The 20,243-nt window shown below is 41.2% G+C and overlaps 1 protein-coding gene across 37 annotated transcripts in view; it reads left to right on the top strand.

Annotated features, from left to right (window-relative positions):
• RBFOX1 (RNA binding fox-1 homolog 1) overlaps nucleotides 1-20,243 on the top strand; it is a 2,073,113-nt gene that overhangs the window by 2,035,561 nt on the left and 17,309 nt on the right. For 19 of the 37 annotated variants that reach the window (XM_086691382.1, XM_086691379.1, XM_086691384.1 and 16 more), the window contains one exon: nucleotides 19,447-19,499. The exons of the other annotated variants lie outside the window; for them this stretch is intronic. In XM_086691382.1, coding sequence (XP_086547508.1) covers nucleotides 19,447-19,499 — 53 coding nt within the window. The remainder of the gene's footprint in view (nucleotides 1-19,446; nucleotides 19,500-20,243) is intronic. 37 annotated transcript variants of the gene reach the window in all.

Here is a 20,243-nt window from a genome sequence, read left to right as displayed (position 1 = left end):
TTCTTCTGCTTGACAACTACCTGGAAATGAACTTAGCTGGCGGGAGACGAGATTCTCGTCTGGTTTTGGTGCAAATGCATGACTTCTGGGGAGGCAGCGCCCAAAAAGTCAGGTCCCACCGTGAAGGGAAACGGCGCCATGTAGAGGGACGATGAACAGTCAAGCCTAGACCATCCTAAACTCTTGCCCTCTCTGCTTGAAACACAGAATTGCTATGTCTGGTCCGAGTAGAGTTGCTTTCCAGATCTCTCCATTCCTGTAACAGCACACCTTGCATGCACACACATACAGTCCCTGTACAGTCTTTCCACAGTCTTCTGCGTAACAAGCAGCCACGGTTTCATCTAACTTGTAGGAAGAATCCCAAGAAGACGATCCTACAGGTTTCCCTCAATTTCGAGCACCTGGTGCCCCCCCCCTTTTTTTACAACGTTTTACACCCAGTAAAGCATTCCCTCCACTGCATGTTTTAAATCTAGAACAAAGGAATGGGGGAGATGTATCTGGCATTCCTAAGATGATTCACTCTTTTTGGCAGTCCCAGTGTCCGATCCTACTAAGATAAGCCAACATTTATTCGTAACGTGCACCACATGTTAAGACTGGCAGTGGAAGGGACCGAGTGGGTTTAAGAAATGCAGAAGTCAGAATGGATGGTGGGGATGGGGGTGGGGGGGTGGAGGGGAGCTTGATGACCCATTACCCAGGCTTAACAGATAACTGGGTTTCTGAAATGGCAAGCCACAGCTATTCCTGTGTAGGTGCCTTGAAAAAAAAAACAAAGCGTGCGTTTCCATATTGAATGCAACTCGTTGGCTCTGTTTTCTGAGGACATAAACGTGAATGTTCAGAAGCTCTGCATGCACAAATGTGATCGAGGGTGCTTATTTTTGGTAATGACTCTTTTAATTTAAAAATATGTCTCATGAATAAAACAGTAATGGTAACAATTTGCATGTGTGGCTGAGGCATGCTGGGTCAGACAGGTAAGCAGGCAATGTACTTGACCCCTGAATGGGAAGTGTCGGCAGCCTCTGGTTCTCCTTCCTCCCTGGCCTGTTGTGACTTAGTTCCTCTCTTGGTTTGCTGTGGTGTGCTTTTTCTGCGGCCCCATTCCATTTCTCACGAGATGTGTTGTGAGCTCGATGTAGCTGCAGATTTCTTCCAAGGTAGAAGAAAGCAAAATCAACTCCTGAACCCCAAAAGCTGCACTTTGAAATCCCCATGCCTACACTTGTAATAAATGGCTCTTTGGCAAGAAAGGAGGGAGATCACTATCTGGTTGTGTGCAGGTTTCATTACTACTTTTGTATAAACAGCCATAACGAGTTCCCAAGGCCGGAGGGAGCCTCTAAAGAAATCCACACAACATCAAGATACAGTTCTAAATGCATAAATTATCCAGTTACCCAGTAATCTTTCACTAAGATGCAAAATACGTTTTACATACGTTACTATCTTCAATCCACTTTGACACCGGATTAGGAAACTAGAGAGGGTCAATAAAGCTAATAAAATGATGTTAATCTTGAAATCCTCGAACTCATTCTACAAATGAAGAGTCTTAATGCTATTAAATTCTGCACACTGAAGATTCACAAAGTATCAATTGTGATGTGGTTCATCTCCAACCCTTAATTATTTTTGTGAAAATATCTCTAGATGCTAAATTCTCAAACACCCACTTTGTATATAATTATAATCATAGTAACTTTAGTCTGCTGTATAATTATAAGAATCTTACACGGATTTATTTCTCTGGATTTTTATCTTGCTTCTCAGTATAAGTGCATCTTCCCCCAGGTTGGAAAAAGGTTAATTACAAAGATATACTTTAAATTGCCTTCTTCAATAAGACCAACCTAGACACTTTTTGAAAAATAAACAATATTTAATACTGTTCTTAGATAGAATTACTTGAGAATCTGGCCATCTCTATTGGCATTCATTTGAAAATTAATTTAAAATGATGTTGCATTGGGGGTCTCCCTGTGCAAATATGTGTATAAAATCTGTTATTTTTAATATTACTGATATTTCTCATTGGCAACGTGTCCTACCGAAAATTGCCCTCATTCTTGGATTGGTAAATCTTGAGTAGCCCTACAATTCCCACTTTAGAGGAATCGTTTCAGTGGAAGAAACCAAGTAAATATACTCTTGTCCATGTAATTGGCCTCATGCTGTTCATATACATTGGGTCTTCTTGGTTGCTGTAGAAATTGATCGCTAGCCCTATTTAACTTTATTGCAAGCAAGACAATTGCCACAGACGGGATTATTGCATTGAGGTAAATGCAGGAATAGGTAAATTGCCAGAAAACAATCTTTAAAATGATATTTCTGGTTCGATTTGCAAAATGTATTTATGACATGATGGTACTTCCTTATATTTTCAGTAAGCAGGTAAAGAGAAGGAAGACCCTTCCCTTTGATAGAAGACACACGTTTGGGGAAAATATGAAATTGTCAGAATAGGTTTTGAATCCAGATGGAAGATGCCAAGTTTCTAGAATTTATCTCAGGGCAGTTGTGTAATAATTTATTTTTACACGATCACAGTGCAGTATCAGCCATGATAGATTTCTCAGTTCCTCTCGTCTGGAAGACAGGCAGGATGACAAAGAGTAAAACTTCTAAACCCAAAGAAACTCCTTCAGGATAGGAAGCAAAATCAGTAAGAATTGAGAGCATTTTGGTGATGCTCACTGGCTGTCAACTAAGTGAAGAGAAGCCGCAGCGAACTTTACTTGTAATCATGAGATTTGCTCCTCAGGCATGTGGAAAGCGAAAGAGGTTTGATGTCCCCCGTTGGTAGAATTTTGCCTTTTATCAGCACAAACTAAGCCCTCGTCAAATTAAAGATTCAGGGACCTTTGGAAAATGTTGAACCCCAGTAACCTCAGGACTGTCCAGAAGGTCCTTGATGGGTCCCTTGCAACTCCCTGCCCCATCATCTTCTTGGTTACATGATCACATGCTGATTATCTGGGAGCACCCTGAGAGTTTCTGACTGCTGACCTCCAGAATGAAGACCATCTGGTGTGGGCAGAGATTTCCCCAAAAGAAACAGACCTGCCTGGAGTAGGTAATTGTATAGTCTCACTGACGAATTTAATGGGAATAGGCAAACGTATTTCCTTGGCATTTAGAAAACCTTTGATAAGCACTTGCCTTCACCAAACCTTCCTTTTTAATCTCGCTTTGATTTAGGGAAAGCCAACTGTCCAAACTCTCAAAGGGGATTGTTTTCTGAGCTTGAACCAATCAAAGCATGGCAGTGGGGCCGACGGTCATCTGGTCATTGCATGCCACTTGGTGTTGCTGATGTGTCCGTGATGCGTTCTGGATTTGACAGGTCCACCATCACATTAGCTCGATGAATGGCTTGCTTGAATTAAGCCTGGGGGTAGGCTTCTCTTTATGGATTGGCTCTTGGTTTCTTTGTGTTTTATGACTTGGTTGTTGATGCATCTGTGAGCAGCCAAACCAGAAAGTGGGGCGGGAGGGGATATTCCCTATTCAGGGACTTGTGCCACAAATATTTGGGGATGTATGTATGATGTGTCTATAGCTTTGATGAAAATGTTCTCTCTTCAGAAAGGCAGACATTTGTCATTGCTTGTCCTGCTTGCTAAACATTCTAACATCTCCTAACAACCAGTGCATGAGAACGTCCCCCACATTAGTGCAGAAGGGAACTAAGGGTCTGATCAGCCAGAGAAGAAAGTAATGCAGAGTGGTTCGCTCGGAGATTTCATAACGATCCCGTTGCACTGATAGTTACCAAGGGCCATTTCTTCTTTCACGTAAGACATGTGTTTCCTTTGAGGATCCCCCAAAGTCAGCCACTTTGGACACAACAGTTATAGCCCCAGCCGCACAGGTGCCCCTAGCCTGAGCAATAGAGACAACATGCAACAAGGTTTTGTTTCTTGTATTTTCTACTTTTTTTGTTCATTTGTTTTTTGAGACCTTAAAGTTTCATTGAAAACATTTTGTGTGACAAAAAAAATGGTGGAATATTGGCAGTTTCGTAGCTTAGTAGTTAAAATGCCCTAGAATCAGTAATCTTGCCCTCTGCATTTGAAATACACACACACACACACACACACACACACACACACACACACACATATACACACACACACTTCATATATATGTGTGTATGTTGTGTGTCTATATATACATATGCTTAAATGAACACACACACACACACACACAGCTGTGTCTTAGGCCCTCACAAAAGACTCCTGAGAGAATCCAGGTAAATCTTAATATAAGGAGGTCAGGACTTGTCAAATTCAGGCAGTCATAAGCCACATGCTAGAACATTTTTTTAATGTGATAGTCATAACCTATTAATAGAAGTTTCTATTTCAGAGAGAAATAGATTAGTAGTTCTTTTTTAAAAGTCAATAAGGATAAGTAGGCATGTCTTTGAGGTCATGGAGAAGTTGGTCTACCCCTATTTGAATTTATATGGGTGATAGAGATAGATAGATACATACGTACATACATACATACATACATGGGTGGATGGATAGATGGATGCGTGGGTGGGTGGATGGATGGAAAGTTAGATGATAAATAGATACACAGGTGGTTAGATGGAAGAGAGAAAAATGAGAGAGGAGAACAGAGAACAGAAGAGTGGAAGAAAAAGAAAGAGAGGGAAGGGAGGAGAGGAAGGAAGAGGAATGAAGGGAGAAAGGAGGGAAGGAGGGAGGGAGTGAGGAAGGAAGGCCACTCCTGGGACTGGTCAGGCATTAGCCATGCTTCTTAGATGTCAATACAGAGAGCTTATCTTTTACAAAACGATGACAACAGAAAATGGTAGCTTTGTTTTGTTTTTTTGTTTTTTTCCTGTTTTATGCAATTTTGTTTTTAATGATTTTACTTGGCAGAATAAATGCTGGCAGCTCTATAGTAGCCTTCCTATTAGATTTTTACATTTTCAATTTTTTTTTTTCCTCTGAGACCACTGTTGAAAAGTAGAGTTAGTGCATTATAAACCTTAATGCCAGGGGTGGTTCTCAGATGAATTTAAAAAAAAAGCTGATGGCCCAGGTCGTGGAGACTGATGGCGATAGGAGTGTGTCTATCCCATGGCATCTCCCCAGCTGAGACAGGGATCCAGGGTCAGAAGGAAACTGGTTTGGATTTAGATTCTTACCTGTTGAGTCAAAACACAGCAGCAAACAGCAGTTCTCTCTCTGTACCTTTGTTGACCCTGCCTTGTCGAAGCTGTTCTTGATTTTAGTTCTCTTTTCTGCTTTTTTCCACTTGCCCTGATAAGTTCTCCAGGGTTCTGCAATTCAAGAAAAGATGCTCTGTCAACTTGTAATGGAAATGTCACAGAAATGAGTCGCTAATGCTTTTATTTACATCCTACTATCCCAGTGCCCAGAAAGGCACATTCAGCTTTCTGAATTAGAACACCAAGCTGAAATATATATGTGTGTATGTGTGTATATATATATATATATATATATATATATATATATATATATATGTATATGTATATATATATAGAGAGAGAGATAATATATAAATATGTAATATATTCTTATTTTTATTTATATTCTTTTTCTTCTTTTTGGTTTAAAGTGCACTTTCTTAACTGATTCATTTGGTTTCTTTTTTTTTTCCAGCAAGTCAGGGTCCCCCTCAGGAGGAGAGAGGGTGAATGAAGCTAATTATTCTAGGCAGCTTTAGGGTAACTAGAAAGAAACATACATTGTCTGTGAGCTTCCCATTACACAGCACAGAAACCAGACAAAAATACGTTTCTTCAATAAAACTGGTGATATATATGACAGTGCTCCCGTTAATATGTTCATTAGTTGGAAATAGTGGACTGTATTCTTTGCCTTATTTACTAAGTCTTCTGGAAGTTGGAGGTGGTAGGCTAGCAAACTTGGATTCAAATCCTCTCTGACCGTGATAATACAATTATGAGCATAGCAGTAGTAACAGTGGCTCTGTATGGAATCCTGACCAGTGCAGGGCACTGTGCTGTGTGCTTTCCAAATACAGTGCCATTGAGCCATCCAAGGATGCTGTAAAATTGATGTGGCCCTTCCATTTTACAGATTGGGAAGGCAAGGCTTTGAAGAGTGGGCAAGTTTTCTTCAGCTCAGCTCCGAAGCTAAAGAATGTGCCCTTAATCACTAGGCTCTGTCGCATTTCACTGGAACAATCTTGAGAAGTAATTTCTTCACATGACATTTCGTCTCGTATGGGTGTATTGACTCCACCTTACACGGTGGTTTGGAAGTATTGACACAATGGCTGTGAGATACTCCGCACAGAAAGGGCACTATATAAAGTGTTCTTGTCTTTTACTTTCCTGTGTTCCCATAAGAGCTGTAAATCTGGATGGCAAGAAGGAGGAAAACAAAAATACCTAGGTTATGTCGCTCCACCCAAACCTCTAAAATTCAGGGGTTTGAATCTGTTATTTCCTTAACAGGTTCTGGAGTCATTGAAAGCATTTAGGAAAGATAATGGCCAGACCGACTGGGCTAAGTTATGGCGTAGACAAGCCTTTTAAAACTTAATAGGTAGGATTATATGAAAATCTAATTCTTTTTACTCCAGTGAGTTCCAGGAATCATTTGTTGGGTTTTGCTTTGTTTTTGTTATAGACCAACTTACTTAGGGGAAGGGCCATATAAACCCTTCAGTTTCTCAGTTATCCAAAGTTTGGATTTTGAGATGTCAGCGCTCCTTAAAGTAAGGAAAGTATAGTATCTTCCCTGTCACACTTTTTTTTTTCCTTTTCACCATGTAGATTTTCTATTTCTATTTTGAAGTTACTTTTTTTGGTAGCGTCTCTGCGTGTCTGGTACTGTGTAGAACATTAGAACACACAACCTGAGGAGAGAAGCGATGTAGTTAGCGTGACCCCAGAAATGACTGTCCAGAATGTGACACTTGAGACAGAGAAGGAATGTCCTGTTATTAAGAATGAGTCCGAGGGGCGCCTGGGTGGCGCAGTCAGTTAAGCGTCCGACTTCAGCCAGGTCACGATCTCGCGGTCCGTGAGTTCGAGCCCCACGTCGGGCTCTGGGCTGATGGCTCAGAGCCTGGAGCCTGTTTCTGATTCTGTGTCTCCCTCTCTCTCTGCCCCTCCCCCGTTCATGCTCTGTCTCGCTCTGTCTCAAAAATAAATAAAAAACGTTGAAAAAAAAAAAAAAAAAGAATGAGTCCGGGACAGAAAGCTTCAATTGGACTGTCCCAGATCAAGCAGAACATGTATGCTTATCCTAGGCAGATTCTCCACGTCCAAAGACTGGACTTCACACCCAGAGTCCTTTAGTCCAGGTCCTGGGCTGTTTCTGTCTCCTTACGCAATTGTTAACAAAGTCAGGGCAAGTCATGTTTACATCCTCAAATCGTCGTAACTAAGACATGAGTTAATGATGAAAACATGAGTCAAATTTCATGTTGTCAAAACCAGCAATAATTTATTTTCCCTATGGATCAAATAGTTCCTATTGGGCCTTCACCAAAAAACAAAAGTTATGATAACTAAGATAAATTACTTTTTCTGCCCACCTGCTGTGTAGATTGACAGTGATTTCATCTAGTAACAATTGAGATGGCTCTGATATAGCGGAGGGGACAGATATGCTTGATAGTAGCATCAATATGATTTTTGAAACTCGTGTTTGTGGACACAAAGCTCTTGGTGCTCAAAATAAATATAGCTGTTACTGATGGACTTCCTTAGTTTCTCCTATTGTTAATTTACAGACATGCATGCATACACACACACACACACACAGGTTAAAAGAAAAAGTGCTCAAATTTCTCTTTCAAGAACTAATTGCCTTTGGTCCGAAATCTATAATGGCTTCTTAACAACTGCTATGCACTATTGGATGAATTTGTATGCAATTGAAGCCGTTAAAAAAAAAAGAACCAAGACTGTAATAGTCAACAGACTGGACCAACAAGGATTTGGGGAGACATTAAAGGAAATTCCAAACCCAGTAGACCATAGCTGTCACAGCCATGTGGGTAGACACTTTTGCCAATGAGGAGACAAGATGTAACAACTCCTTTGGTCATGTCATGGCCTAATTACACACTTCTCAGGTTGCAGATCATTGACTTGATAGGCCACAAAGAAGCAAATAAAACCTATGCTATAGTAGCATCATCAGGATCCTTCAGCTGTGAAGGGTTTCGAGACAGGTGAGAAAGCCTGATACTTTCTAGAGGCAGGTCAGAAACTTCCAAGGAGAATGGGTACACGGAGACTCTGGAGGAGCCCTTTCCACAGCAAATAACAGAGCTCCTCATGGAAGACAGCTTCCCAGTCAAGGAGAAGGAAATACACACACAATAGAATCTTAGTTCATGAATGTGACAAACATTGAACACTCTGTACTTCTTTGCTTTTTTTTTTTTTTTGTCTTTTTTGTCCCTGTGTAATACACTATAGGCTGTCTTTTAGGGTAAGAGGGAACTTTTCACTAAAAACTTCTAGTATTTCCTTTAAAGTTATCGAAACAAGTTCTGAGAGAAGTTTAAATTTTTTCCCAGTAGAACTGATTTCTGTTTAAATGTGGCCTCTGTGCTGTTTCCATATTTGTGCGCAGTACGTGCATGTGAACAGTCATTGTACAGAAATAAATGATTTCTCATGATTTTCTCCCTGGCGTGAATCACAGTGATTGATTCCTCTGGAATTAAATTCTCCTCAAAACCATAGTGTAGTTCATACTTAATTAACACAAAACGTTTAGAGTAGGGACCACTATCAGGAATTAGAGAGACGGTAGTTTGGAGGTGAATGCTTGAGGGAATCTCCGTAAGGAGTAACTAACTCATCAATTTTGTCATTGTTCCTGGGCTTATTCTTGCCACATTAGGATGTGTGAATGTTTGAATAGATCAATAGATTGTGGAGAGATGAGACATAATCAAAGCTCAACACCCTTTTCCCTTAATTATCGTAATCACTTAAATTGAAATGCTTTGGACTTGAGATTATAGAAATACACCAAACATCTGATAACCTGCATCAGCACTTTGCACTGCATTTGTAGGCTCAGAATGCGTTTACAAAGAAAACCATGATTGTTGGATGCTTCGATCAGCCTCTCAATCTCCATCTCTGTTCATGGTCCACTTTTGTAATTTGAAGTTATAAACTGCATTAAAAGATGAGGGACATGTTTTCTTCACCGTTTCTGCATAGGTAGAGGGTGTGTGGGCTACATTTAGTTAGTAGGATATGAGCTCAGGTGGTCAGGTGGGTGCATGTTAAACATGCATCCCGGACACTAAAAGCTGCATAGCCTTCCCGGAATGATGGATTGTTTCTCTGCTATTCTTTAAATTATTGTCTTCAGTTTCTCTATCTCAAAATTAAACAATGGAGAAAGAGTGATCGCCTTAGTCCATTCTAAAATTTTAAGATTGGAGTGGCTCATTGTGAGGGTCCCAAGAGCCCTGCAAAGCATGGTTCCCACACCAACCCAGTTGGCCTCACCAGGAGCTTGTGGGAAATGTAGAATCTCAAACCCACCCCAGCCCTGTTGTGTCAGAATCTGTACCTTCAAGATCCCCGGGTGGTTTGGATGACATTTGAGAAGCACCCCCATAGAGGGCAAGCTTTAGTGCTACCCCCTATGCAGCAAATAAGGTTGACATTCTACAAAGCTTGAAGCATGTAGGAGAATTTGTCTTAGCAAATTGTTGGTTTGTAGTCATTTCCCTACTTTCCCTTCCTCAGTGAGAAAATAAGAACCATCCATCGTTGGAGGTCCCTTGCAATCCATCCTGAGGGAACTCCCCCTCCCCAACTAGTCTAGGGCCACGATCGATCATTTTCTTTACCCTAAAGATTTCTGGATAACACAAATGATTTCATGCTAGTATTTTCTCATTGACTGTGTAATAACCTCAGGCTGATGTAAACCATACCCTGGAAAAATCCCACCGGATTCCTCTTCCCTTTACTGAGCCTCAGTTTTCTCATTTGCTAAATGGAGACCATCATACCAGTTACAGTCAAAAGGAGATGAAGGTGAACATTACTTCATAAACTACAGGAGGTGGTGAAAATGAGTGGGGTTTTCAATAGCTCAACTGTTTATTGACAGATATTTTAGAGTATAAGGTATTACTTGAAAGCACTGACTATATCCAGACCAGAGCAAACAAAATTAAATCCACTTGAAAGTGGGAGTCATTTTTAGATGAGGCTCTAATACCCCTGTAACACTAACATTCTGGGAACCTGTGCCTTACTCAGCTGCCCACAACTTAGAAATTGTCTGCTCAGGATTTGAGGCAAAGTCTTTTGTAATCACTGTACCTACTTTGAGGCATGCATTAGCAAATCTTTGCTGTTCATCTGTAGCATATGATCAGGGATTTAGATTTAGGCTAACATTACTTACTACAGAGATAATACAGGCAAGCTAAGGGACCTGTTTGATCCCCAGCTGCCTCATCTTTAAAGTGGGGCTATTGAGTGATGCCTGCCTGATTGGGTTGTTGTTGAATTAGTGTGGTCATGAGCAGAGAGCTCCTTAAGTAGCACCTGACACTAAAGGACACTCAGGATGGGATATTGCCATTAACATCACTAAACGATGGGTGTATTTTGTTTTGTTCCTGTGGGAGCAAGTTTTCTGGCTTAGAAGAATATTTTGACCATGGAGTGTTTTATTTTTAAATCTTGACTTCCATTTTAGAAATATCAAAATAGGGATACCTAAAATGTGCTAAGGGAGTAGATCTTAAGTGTTCTCACCACACACAAAAAGTAACAATATGAAATGATGGATATGTTGATTAGCTTGACTGTGATGATCATTTCATAATATGTACATATATTAAATCATCTCTTTTAAAATTTTTTTTTTCAACGTTTATTTATTTTTTTTTTTTGGGGACAGAGAGAGACAGAGCATGAACGGGGGAGGGGCAGAGAGAGAGGGAGACACAGAATCAGAAACAGGCTCCAGGCTCTGAGCCATCAGCCCAGAGCCTGACGCGGGGCTCGAACTCACGGACCGCGAGATCATGACCTGGCTGAAGTCGGACGCTTAACCGACTGCGCCACCCAGGCGCCCCAAATCATCTCTTTTAAAAAGTACATCCTACAACCCAATTATATTCAGTTTTCTTTTTAAAGTTTATCTATTTATTTTGAGACAGAGCGCAAGTAGGGGAGGGGCAGAGAGAGAGAGTGAGTCCCAAGCAGGCTCCACACTGTCGTGCAAAGCCCAATGCAGGGCTTAAACTCATGAACTGTGAGATCATAATCTGGGCCAAAGTCAGATGTTTAAGTGACTGAACCACCCCAGCACCCCATATATTAATTTTTATTTGTCGACCATACCTCAGTAAAACTTGGGGAAAAATAATTTGGGCCAAAAAAAAAAATTCTGAAGGAAGAAGCCACTGGACCCATGAGATCAAACAGCCTGTTTTTCTGTTCATCTTTCTCTTTTCTGTCTATGGAGGAGTCCAGGCTACCAGGGACACGTCAGCTTTGTAGGAAAAATGACCGGTTCTTGTGGCATAAACCTAGCCCCCACATCACCACTGCTTTAGATTTCTGTACAACCAGTTTGTCTACAGAGACTTACTTTTCAAAAACTGAAACGAAATCTGCCTCTGTTGCTCTTTTCGCATTGCCACTGGTGAGAGCTCCAGTATCTGGGGGTGGTCGTGGGTTATCAGAATCCCCTGGGGATTTGGAAGGTTCTGGACCTTTCCACCACCGCACTCACTCCATTGTGCACATAACTCATAGGTGGGCGCAGACCTTCTCAGTGTGGCCTCTCCAGCCTCCAGAGCCTCAGCCCCAATACCATGTGCTCCTGCCCACCTCACTAAGCACGGGACTCCTCTCCTCTACAGGACAGCTGCTTCCCCATGAGAACACACATAGCTGTTCCCAGAACTGGCCAGACCCATTTCCAACCCTGCATCAGAAAGTCGATCTCTTTTAGGAGCTCCTCTGTGTCCCTCTCATCTTCTGGAAGACAAGGTTGGACCTTGTCTTCCCGGAGGCACCTGTAACCTCAAAGGGCTGTTCACTGTCCCCCTTTTGGCCTAAAACTGTGAAAGCCCCGCACTCAAAAACACAAATGCCTTTTCTCTTTGGGGAGAGAAGACAGCTATCCTTCATGAGTTCGCACAGCCAAAAAAAATAAATGGTAGTTTACCCACAAATGAAGTGCTTTCACATTCATGCTCTCATCATAGTGCAAAAAAATAAAACAAAATAAAATAAATCTAAGGGAGGCCTGTGCTATTTTTGTCCCCATTTTCCAGATGAGGAAACTGAGGCCCAGGAAGGTGACAGGGCAGGGCTTCCAGATTCACCGTTTGTTCTCTTTTACCTGAGAAAAAAAGTAGTGGGAGCTGAGGAGATTGCTCAAGTTTGGAGAAACTAAAATTCCGGAAGTGACTACTCTCGGGGTCTCCAGGGAATGGGCACGCACTTGGATTTGAATTTCTTAAACCCAGAAGTTTTGGATGGAACATTCAAATTGAGGATAGATCCAGAGCAGTCAACCTCCTTTCCCAAGTAAACTTTATTTTTCAAAATGTGCTCAATGTTAGCAGTAGCAACTGCAACTAAATGAAATGATTCTAAGTGTATGTTAAAGGGAAATGCTTTCCCTTTTAAGATGAAAAGGATCGGGAGAGACCCTTTCAGAGGATTCTACAGTCAATCTGTTTGTTTGCTTGCTGCTTTGTCTGTTTACACCCCATCTCATTCTACAGTTTGCCACCGCCTCTCCAAGTACATGTAATTCAATACTGAAACATAAATAGAAATAACGACAGGGCAGTGAAAAATATAAACTTGAATGGGCTTTTTATAATTGTAGAGTTTTAGAACTGAGTCGGGGGAAGGGAGGTAAAATACTGATTGCAAATGTGTAAAATTGAAATATAAATTAGGTTATGAGCTTCCAGACAGCCAAGCCCAATACAGATGCTGCACAGTGATTTAAAGGCCAGGAGCACAAGGTCCCATCCCTTTGGCTTAGCTGGGTGTCTGGCAGGTAGCAAACCCTCATGAACCATCTGAGAATTCAGTGAACAAGAGGAGTGAGCTATTCAGTAAAGCCAGCAAAAAGAATTTTAATGGAAGCACCTTATTTCTGCATGTTATGTGTAACTATTCAGAAGACATTCCTGGCTGGATTCCATATGACCCTTCCAGCAACTTCTTAATATGAACAGGAAGAATTCCTGATTAGTGTGTGTTTCTACCTTAATCCCACATGTCTAAAAGGAGGCATCGTGGTAAGCACAGCACAGTTGTAAAAAATTAATAAGTAATATATTAAACAATATATATAATTATTATAATAATATAATTTCCAAAAACTAAAATATCAGCAATTAAAAATGTGGCTATCAACACTAGTGCTGTTTGATTGAAAAACCAGAGGACACAGCTCTCTTCCCTGCAGAGTCAGGGCACTTAAGTTCAAAGAAATAGTCATACAGTGAAATGTCAGTTCTCAGTGCTGGCTGACACTTGGGATCACCAGAGTGGCTTTTCGGGAATACCTGGGCCTGGGAATTACTCTCAAAGATTCTGACATAAAAAGATTGGGAAATGGACCTGGTCATTAGTATTTTTAAAAAATTATATATACAGCATTAAGATACTCTGCCTTACAACCAACAGGTGCCCAGAATCTACAGATAGAATTAATTTGACTTTGTGCCACTGCTGTCTTGGGACATCTTGACTGCCATGTGCCAGAGTTGAAGGTTGAAGACTAACTTCTAAGGCCCTAGGGAATTTGCACTAGATAGCCTTGGAGGGTTTTAATCACATGTAAGTGTGTGTGTGTGTGTGTGTGTGTGTGTGTGTGTGTGTGGGCGTGGGCTTGCTAGCTTCCATATTCATAGCACTAAGATACTAGAAGAAGACTGCCATGAGTGATATCCACCCAGAGTTTTGCATAACAATAGTGACATGACAGAATTAAAAGGCCAAAGAATGAGAAGTGACCAGAATTTCCAACAGTAAAACTTAACACCAGTGTTCTTTGATGGGAGAACATTTCCTGTCTGCCCTCCCTCCTCCCCTGCCTGTGCCCCAACCTTTACTCTGTCTCCATACCTAGCTTCTCACATTCCCTCCAGCAATACTGGCTGGCTACTATTTTAATTTGACTCTTAGAGTTCAGCCGTGGGTAATTTTTAGAAGAAAGAAAATTACAGACAGATGAGATTTCGCCTAAGAAGAAAAGTGGGGTAGAAGGATGATATGGCAGGTCACAGGACTAATTTAAATGTACCACCAGCTGAGTCAGATGCAGAGTCTAGATGGTTGGTCTATGAAAACCATCGTAAAACATAATGAAGTCTGGTGATAGAATGAAAAAGAAAGACCATGGCCCGTGTCATTCCACATTGCAAGTTGCTAAAGCAGAATATAATTATCCCTCTCAAACTTCAATTAACATCATATTCAAAGGAGAATCCAGATTCTCTGTTATTTTGTCAGTAGGAATGAAAGGTTCAGGACAGTTTCAGGAGGTTCCTCCGTAGAGACGTTTCACTCCACTGCTGACTCAGCACCCCAACATGGGTGCCCCTCAGCACAATCTTAGTGAAGAAGAGCTGGGGTCTTGAGCCAACCCAGCTGTGTTCAGATTTCACCTCCACCAACTTGCACATGGTCATGACCTACACCTCCACTTCCTCATCTATAAAGACTGGGATAGGAAGAGGGGGTGTAGAGAAAATTAAATCAGTTAATACATAGATACAGGGCTTGGCCACCTCCTGTCATGGATAAGTACTCCATCGACATCAGGTCACTGGCTCTTTGACACCAACACTCCAAAGAGCCGAGACGAATGTAGCCTTCTTCCTCGTGCTCAGCAATCAACCGTTTCATTCTTTTTCCTAAATTAGTTATCCTCCCTCCTCCCACAAAGCCTCCCCCTGTCAATCTTCCTGGGAGAGTAGGAAGATTTCTGAAATGAAAATGGGACTGAAATTGCAGGAAATTTCTCAGCAATGTTTCCAGATGTCCCCATGGTAAGAATTACCTGGAATGATGATTCTCTTCCAGGAGCACCAGACACTTAGGACTGGTGAATGGGTCCCCAGAGCTTGTCAGTAACCAGGCCTGGGTTCTCACCAAATGGACAGATGTTCACATCTCTTTCCTGGAAGTTCTGATTCAGGGGATCCGGGCTGAAACCCAGACATCTATTTTTAGCATTTATATTTTAGCACTCTAATTAATTCTTATCTTCAGGGAAGTTTGAGAAATTCTGCAGTAGAGAGAGGGTTCAAAAATAGAAAGGAATCCTAGGTGAAAAAATTGGTAAAGAGAATTAGATGCAGATTCAGAAGGCAAGTGGAAAGACCCAGCAAAGATCCTCTTGAGTTTGTTCATGGAAGATACTGAAATAAGAGAAACACGGGAGGAATTAGATACAGAGAGCATGACATTGTGGCCACCGTTAGACCACCTTCGCTTTCAGAAATGAGGTTCTTTCTTTATTAGTTTTTTAAGAATAGTTGGGGATATATATATATATATATATATATATATATATATATATATATATATTTAAATTTTAGAGAGGTAAGGAGGGGAAAGGGGAGAGGGAGGTAAAGAGAAAAGGGGGGGGGAAGGGGGCAGGGGGGGAGAGAGAGAATCTTAACCAGGCCCACACTCGGCACAGAATCCTACATTAACTGCTGAATATTTCCTAAACTACCTCATTCCACATTCTGCCCCAGACCAATTAGGCTAGGACCACAGGAGAAGGGCCTGGGCTTTCCCGTTATTTTCACCTCTCCCTGTGAGTCTAAGGAACTAGACTTAACCATTCAGCTAGACAAGTGGCCCTCAGCCTTGGCTTGTATGAGAGTTACCTGGAGCTCTTTAAAACTACAAACACCCAAGACCCACTCACAGAGATTCCCATTTAACCGGTCTTAGGTGTAGCATGATCACTGAGAATTTTAGAAGGGCACCAAGTGTTTTTACAGTGTGCAGCCAAGGCTGAGAACCACTTGGCCAGACTTTATCCTCTATAACCAGTTTTCTGAAAATCAGGGGCAGCTGCTCTTAAAGTTTAAATTCTTTGGTCTGTGTTGAGAGTGCAGAGCAGACTAGGAGTAGCATGGGGGTCAAGACCCATGCCAGTCTCCTCTCTCCTCCTGAGAGGTGAGCCCACCAACACTGTCCAGAGTGCACATGCACTGCTTTGGTCATTTAGTTTGCCCTGCCCTTGCTTGGGGGTAGCAGATTGCCCAGCTACATTGTTAATCTTTTTGATCATACCTCTCTCTGGTCATTTGGGGTAAATGATTCCACTGAGAGGGTCATGGATGATCCACATATGGGGCTGAGAGAGATGGTTTTTGTCTTAAAGGTCAAGTGGGGAGAGACAGAACTGTATATCAAAATTGCCTAACAGTGGACAGAGACATCACCATGAAACCTATCCCTTATAATTCTATCCAGATTCCTCTGTTGGCCTCCCATGTGGGCCACATTGGCCTGATATCCCTCCCCAGGCTATTATTTGGCAGACATCTCCTTTTGTACTTATAATCAGTGTAGCGGGAGGGCTGATCATGCAGGTTGACTCCATGGAATTAATGAGCTCCATAAAAAGGCAGTTTTCTGAAATGGATGTAGTGGGATTGTTTGCGTGGAATTAAAAGAAAATAAATAGCAGTAGAGAACTGATACATCCAAATAACTATTTTGCAAATACGTTTTAATAATTCCTTTTTGGTACTGCCGCAGAGTCCATGATATATCCCTTAAAATATCACTACTGGGGCGCCTGGGTGGCGCAGTCGGTTAAGCGTCCGACTTCAGCCAGGTCACGATCTCGCGGTCCGTGAGTTCGAGCCCCGCGTCAGGCTCTGGGCTGATGGCTCAGAGCCTGGAGCCTGTTTCCGATTCTGTGTCTCCCTCTCTCTCTGCCCCTCCCCCATTCATGCTCTGTCTCTCTCTGTCCCCCAAAAAAAAATAAATAAACGTTGAAAAAAAAATTTTTTTTTAAAAATATCACTACTGACAATAACTTTATGCTTTGATGTAGATTTGATTTGATAGTCGGCCATCTTCTGAGCCAACTCTCCGAGTCATACCCTTTGTTCAGAGATTTTTCTCAGGAATCCTAGAGACACTCTAAAAAAATTCAAGATATATAGGTTGCCCGAGAGAGAGAGCGAGTGAGCGAGCGAGCTTGGAGTGGGGAGGAGAGGGAGAGGAAGAAGAAAGGAAGGAAGGGAATGGAGAAATAGTAGCATTATTTTTAAGAGTACGTGTATCATAGGGCGCCTGGGTGGCTTAGTTGGTTGAGCGTCCAACTTTGGCTCAGGTCACGATCTCACGGTCCGTGAGTTTGAGCCCCGTGTTAGGCTCTCTGCTGACAGCTCAGAGCCTGGAACCTGCTTCAGGTTCTGTGTGTGTGTGTGTGTGTCTCTCTCTCAAAATAAATATGCATTAACAAAAATTAAGACCAAAAAAAAAAAAAAAAAAAAAGAATGTATCATGTCCCAAGGAAGAGTGCTGTGAAACACAACCATCATATGTTCTAAAATTCTGGTACAATTAAAGACAAAGGTCTGATGTCTTTGTAAATATACTGGTAGGTTGTGTTCTTAAAACTTTTTCCTTCTTCAGTCAATCACCATTGTATATCTGTGTTGGTTGCCTCTTGTGGTTCTCCTAATGTCTGGCAGGAGGGACAGTTCTGTAGGGAAAATGCAGAAGTGAGATACAAGGTGGCAGAGTATTCTGGGACGATAGGGTCTGAATTGGATAGAACCATCTCACTAACGAGGCCCACCCTATAGTTGAGGAATGGCTATACCAAAGAGTTTGCCCCTTTGGATGCACCAGGCTGCCGCTCTTGGTAATAAAGTGTTATTCTTGTGAGCATACTATGAACAGAAGTCCTTCCAAGAGCTTGTTTGGTCCATACACATATGAATTTCATGCATGCAATTTGAGCTGCCCATATCGTGTTCCCCCTTGAGGCATTCAGAGGTGAACAAGTGAAAACAAATATTCAAACCCAAATATCTTCATTTTCAGGGATATTAATTGTACTGCTCCTCAAACCTCAGAAATTTGAAGCCAGGTATTGGTGGGGCTCAAAAAGTCTGTGTCCAAGCAGAAAGAGAGCAAAAATCCAGTGACACTAACGTTCTTATTCTTTTAAGAGAAGTGATAAATGAACTTGGCTGTGACTTTTGTTATATGGAAGAAAGACATAAGAAATACTATTTTCAGAGCATGTATAATTTTGTTTAGATTTCATTGGTGTGGAAATAGCTAGAATTTTCAAGTGAATGCCAAATTCTAGTAAATTTTCCAGTGGTAGCTCTATTTATATTTCAGAGTGTACCTCTTGCAAAAGTAAAACTTTCTTAAGGTGTTTTAAGAAATGCTCAATCACTAGGTACTTTTTGGAATCATTAAAACATTTGAAGAAGACCAATCAAAGACCCCAAAAATGCATTTAATCTTGCTTCTTAATGATTCATACACTACAGAAAAATCTAACAAACAAGAACCAGAAGGCTCTATCCTACTGCTTCTGAGGCATTTAAGATCCCAGCTAATCTCATTGGGGCATTTTTATAATCTGCCTCCCACAGACGTTCTCATTTCTAGAGAAATAAACAGTGTGTCTGAATTAGAACACATTTCATTGTGAAAATGCCACAGTTGGAAACATCTTAAGAGAGTTTTATCATCTTCCTGGATTTACTAAATCAAAGTAAAATAGCATTTTCCATTTTAATTTTCTTTTAAACACTGCATCATTAAAAATAATTTGGTGAGATGGGATTTACTCCAATAGAGGAATTCTCTTACATTCTTTGTGTAGCCAGCCTAGTTTGGTGAGGAAATTATTATCTATAACATGAGACCATATAACCATTCTCTTCTGAAATGACAGCAATTTCTTTTTCTTTCCTTTAAAATTTTTTTGATATTATACTACAATAATAAAGTCTGGAATTTTATGATTTTTCGTAGCTAGCTGCAGTACCCCATTTTTCCTAATGGACAGTCTGTATTTTCTTTAAATGTAATTTGCATTTAGTGTAGAAATTCCAAGCGCAGTTTGAAATGCCCTGGCCTTAGAAACATATCCTTGCGTGACGTGCTGGTAACACTCAGTACTCCTATGTCAGTGCAATAGTGTGTAGACACACACCCCACCCCCGTTCTCACATCACCCCTGATTCCACTGGTGAGGCCCCCCGCATGCCTGGCTCATGATCCTTCTAAACTCTCCCAAGTCCTAGCCATATCAACACTTTCCCTTGCAACATCCATTCGAACACAGCGCCCTCCCTCCCCGCATCTGAATACATCTACCCAGTTGGCAGAGAGCACATTTCTCCCTGAGCGAGCAGTATTGTGAATTTTATCTTCTCTTCCAGAAATCAGTTCGTCTTCGTTGCAGCAGATGAAATTTCTTGTAACACCTCTGCAGGTAACAAACATTGCTACTTCTTGACGCATCCATCCAAGTCTCAATATTCTTTCTTTCTTTTTTTTTTTTTTCCTTCACATGCTGCAATTGGTCACTCTAGAAAGTTGAGTTGAAAAAAAACAAAAACAAAGTCCATATATCTTTGGAGTATAGCTGAAGCCTTGAGCCTCTGTTGTCTAAAAAGACACTAGGCGTTTTGCTAACTTGGGTACTTTATTTCCAGTTTTAATAGTACATGATCTAGAAAAGTAAGACTGTGTTGGATGAAGCCACAATGCAATCTTACGGTATAAACACTTATGTTAAAACGCTGAAAGGGGAGTCTAGGGATGCACATGTGTGACTTGTATGTTTTTTGACATATATTATATGGGTTCACACAGATGGGTATGTGAATTATACTGATCTGTATTGAATGACTGGTTATATATCATAGACCCTAAAAGACGGACTCCATACAGCTAGAGGCATTGGGGAATACAATTATCTCCATCTCATAAGAAGGGGATCTTCATTCTATGAATCAAAGATCCCCTGTCTCCTTTCTTGTAAAACCTATTACAAGTAGCAGGATTTAGAGAGACAAAGTCTTCTGCTTTTGAAATCAGGGCATTGGCAAATGGAAATCGCACAGTTGCATGATGTGTCCATCAAAATCACACCTGTCTTTCTGCTTTGATGTGGTTCAGAAGAGTTATGTTTGGATTTTCATTAGCTTGGAATTACTTGATTAAATGTCAAGAT

The sequence above is a fragment of the Puma concolor genome, chromosome E3 (genome assembly GCF_028749965.1).
Source record: "Puma concolor isolate L17-30 chromosome E3, mPumCon1.1.hap2, whole genome shotgun sequence".
NCBI classification, from domain to species: Eukaryota; Metazoa; Chordata; class Mammalia; order Carnivora; family Felidae; genus Puma; species Puma concolor.
The sequence above is the reverse complement of the archived record's forward strand: the minus strand, read 5'-3'. Positions and strand labels throughout refer to the sequence as shown.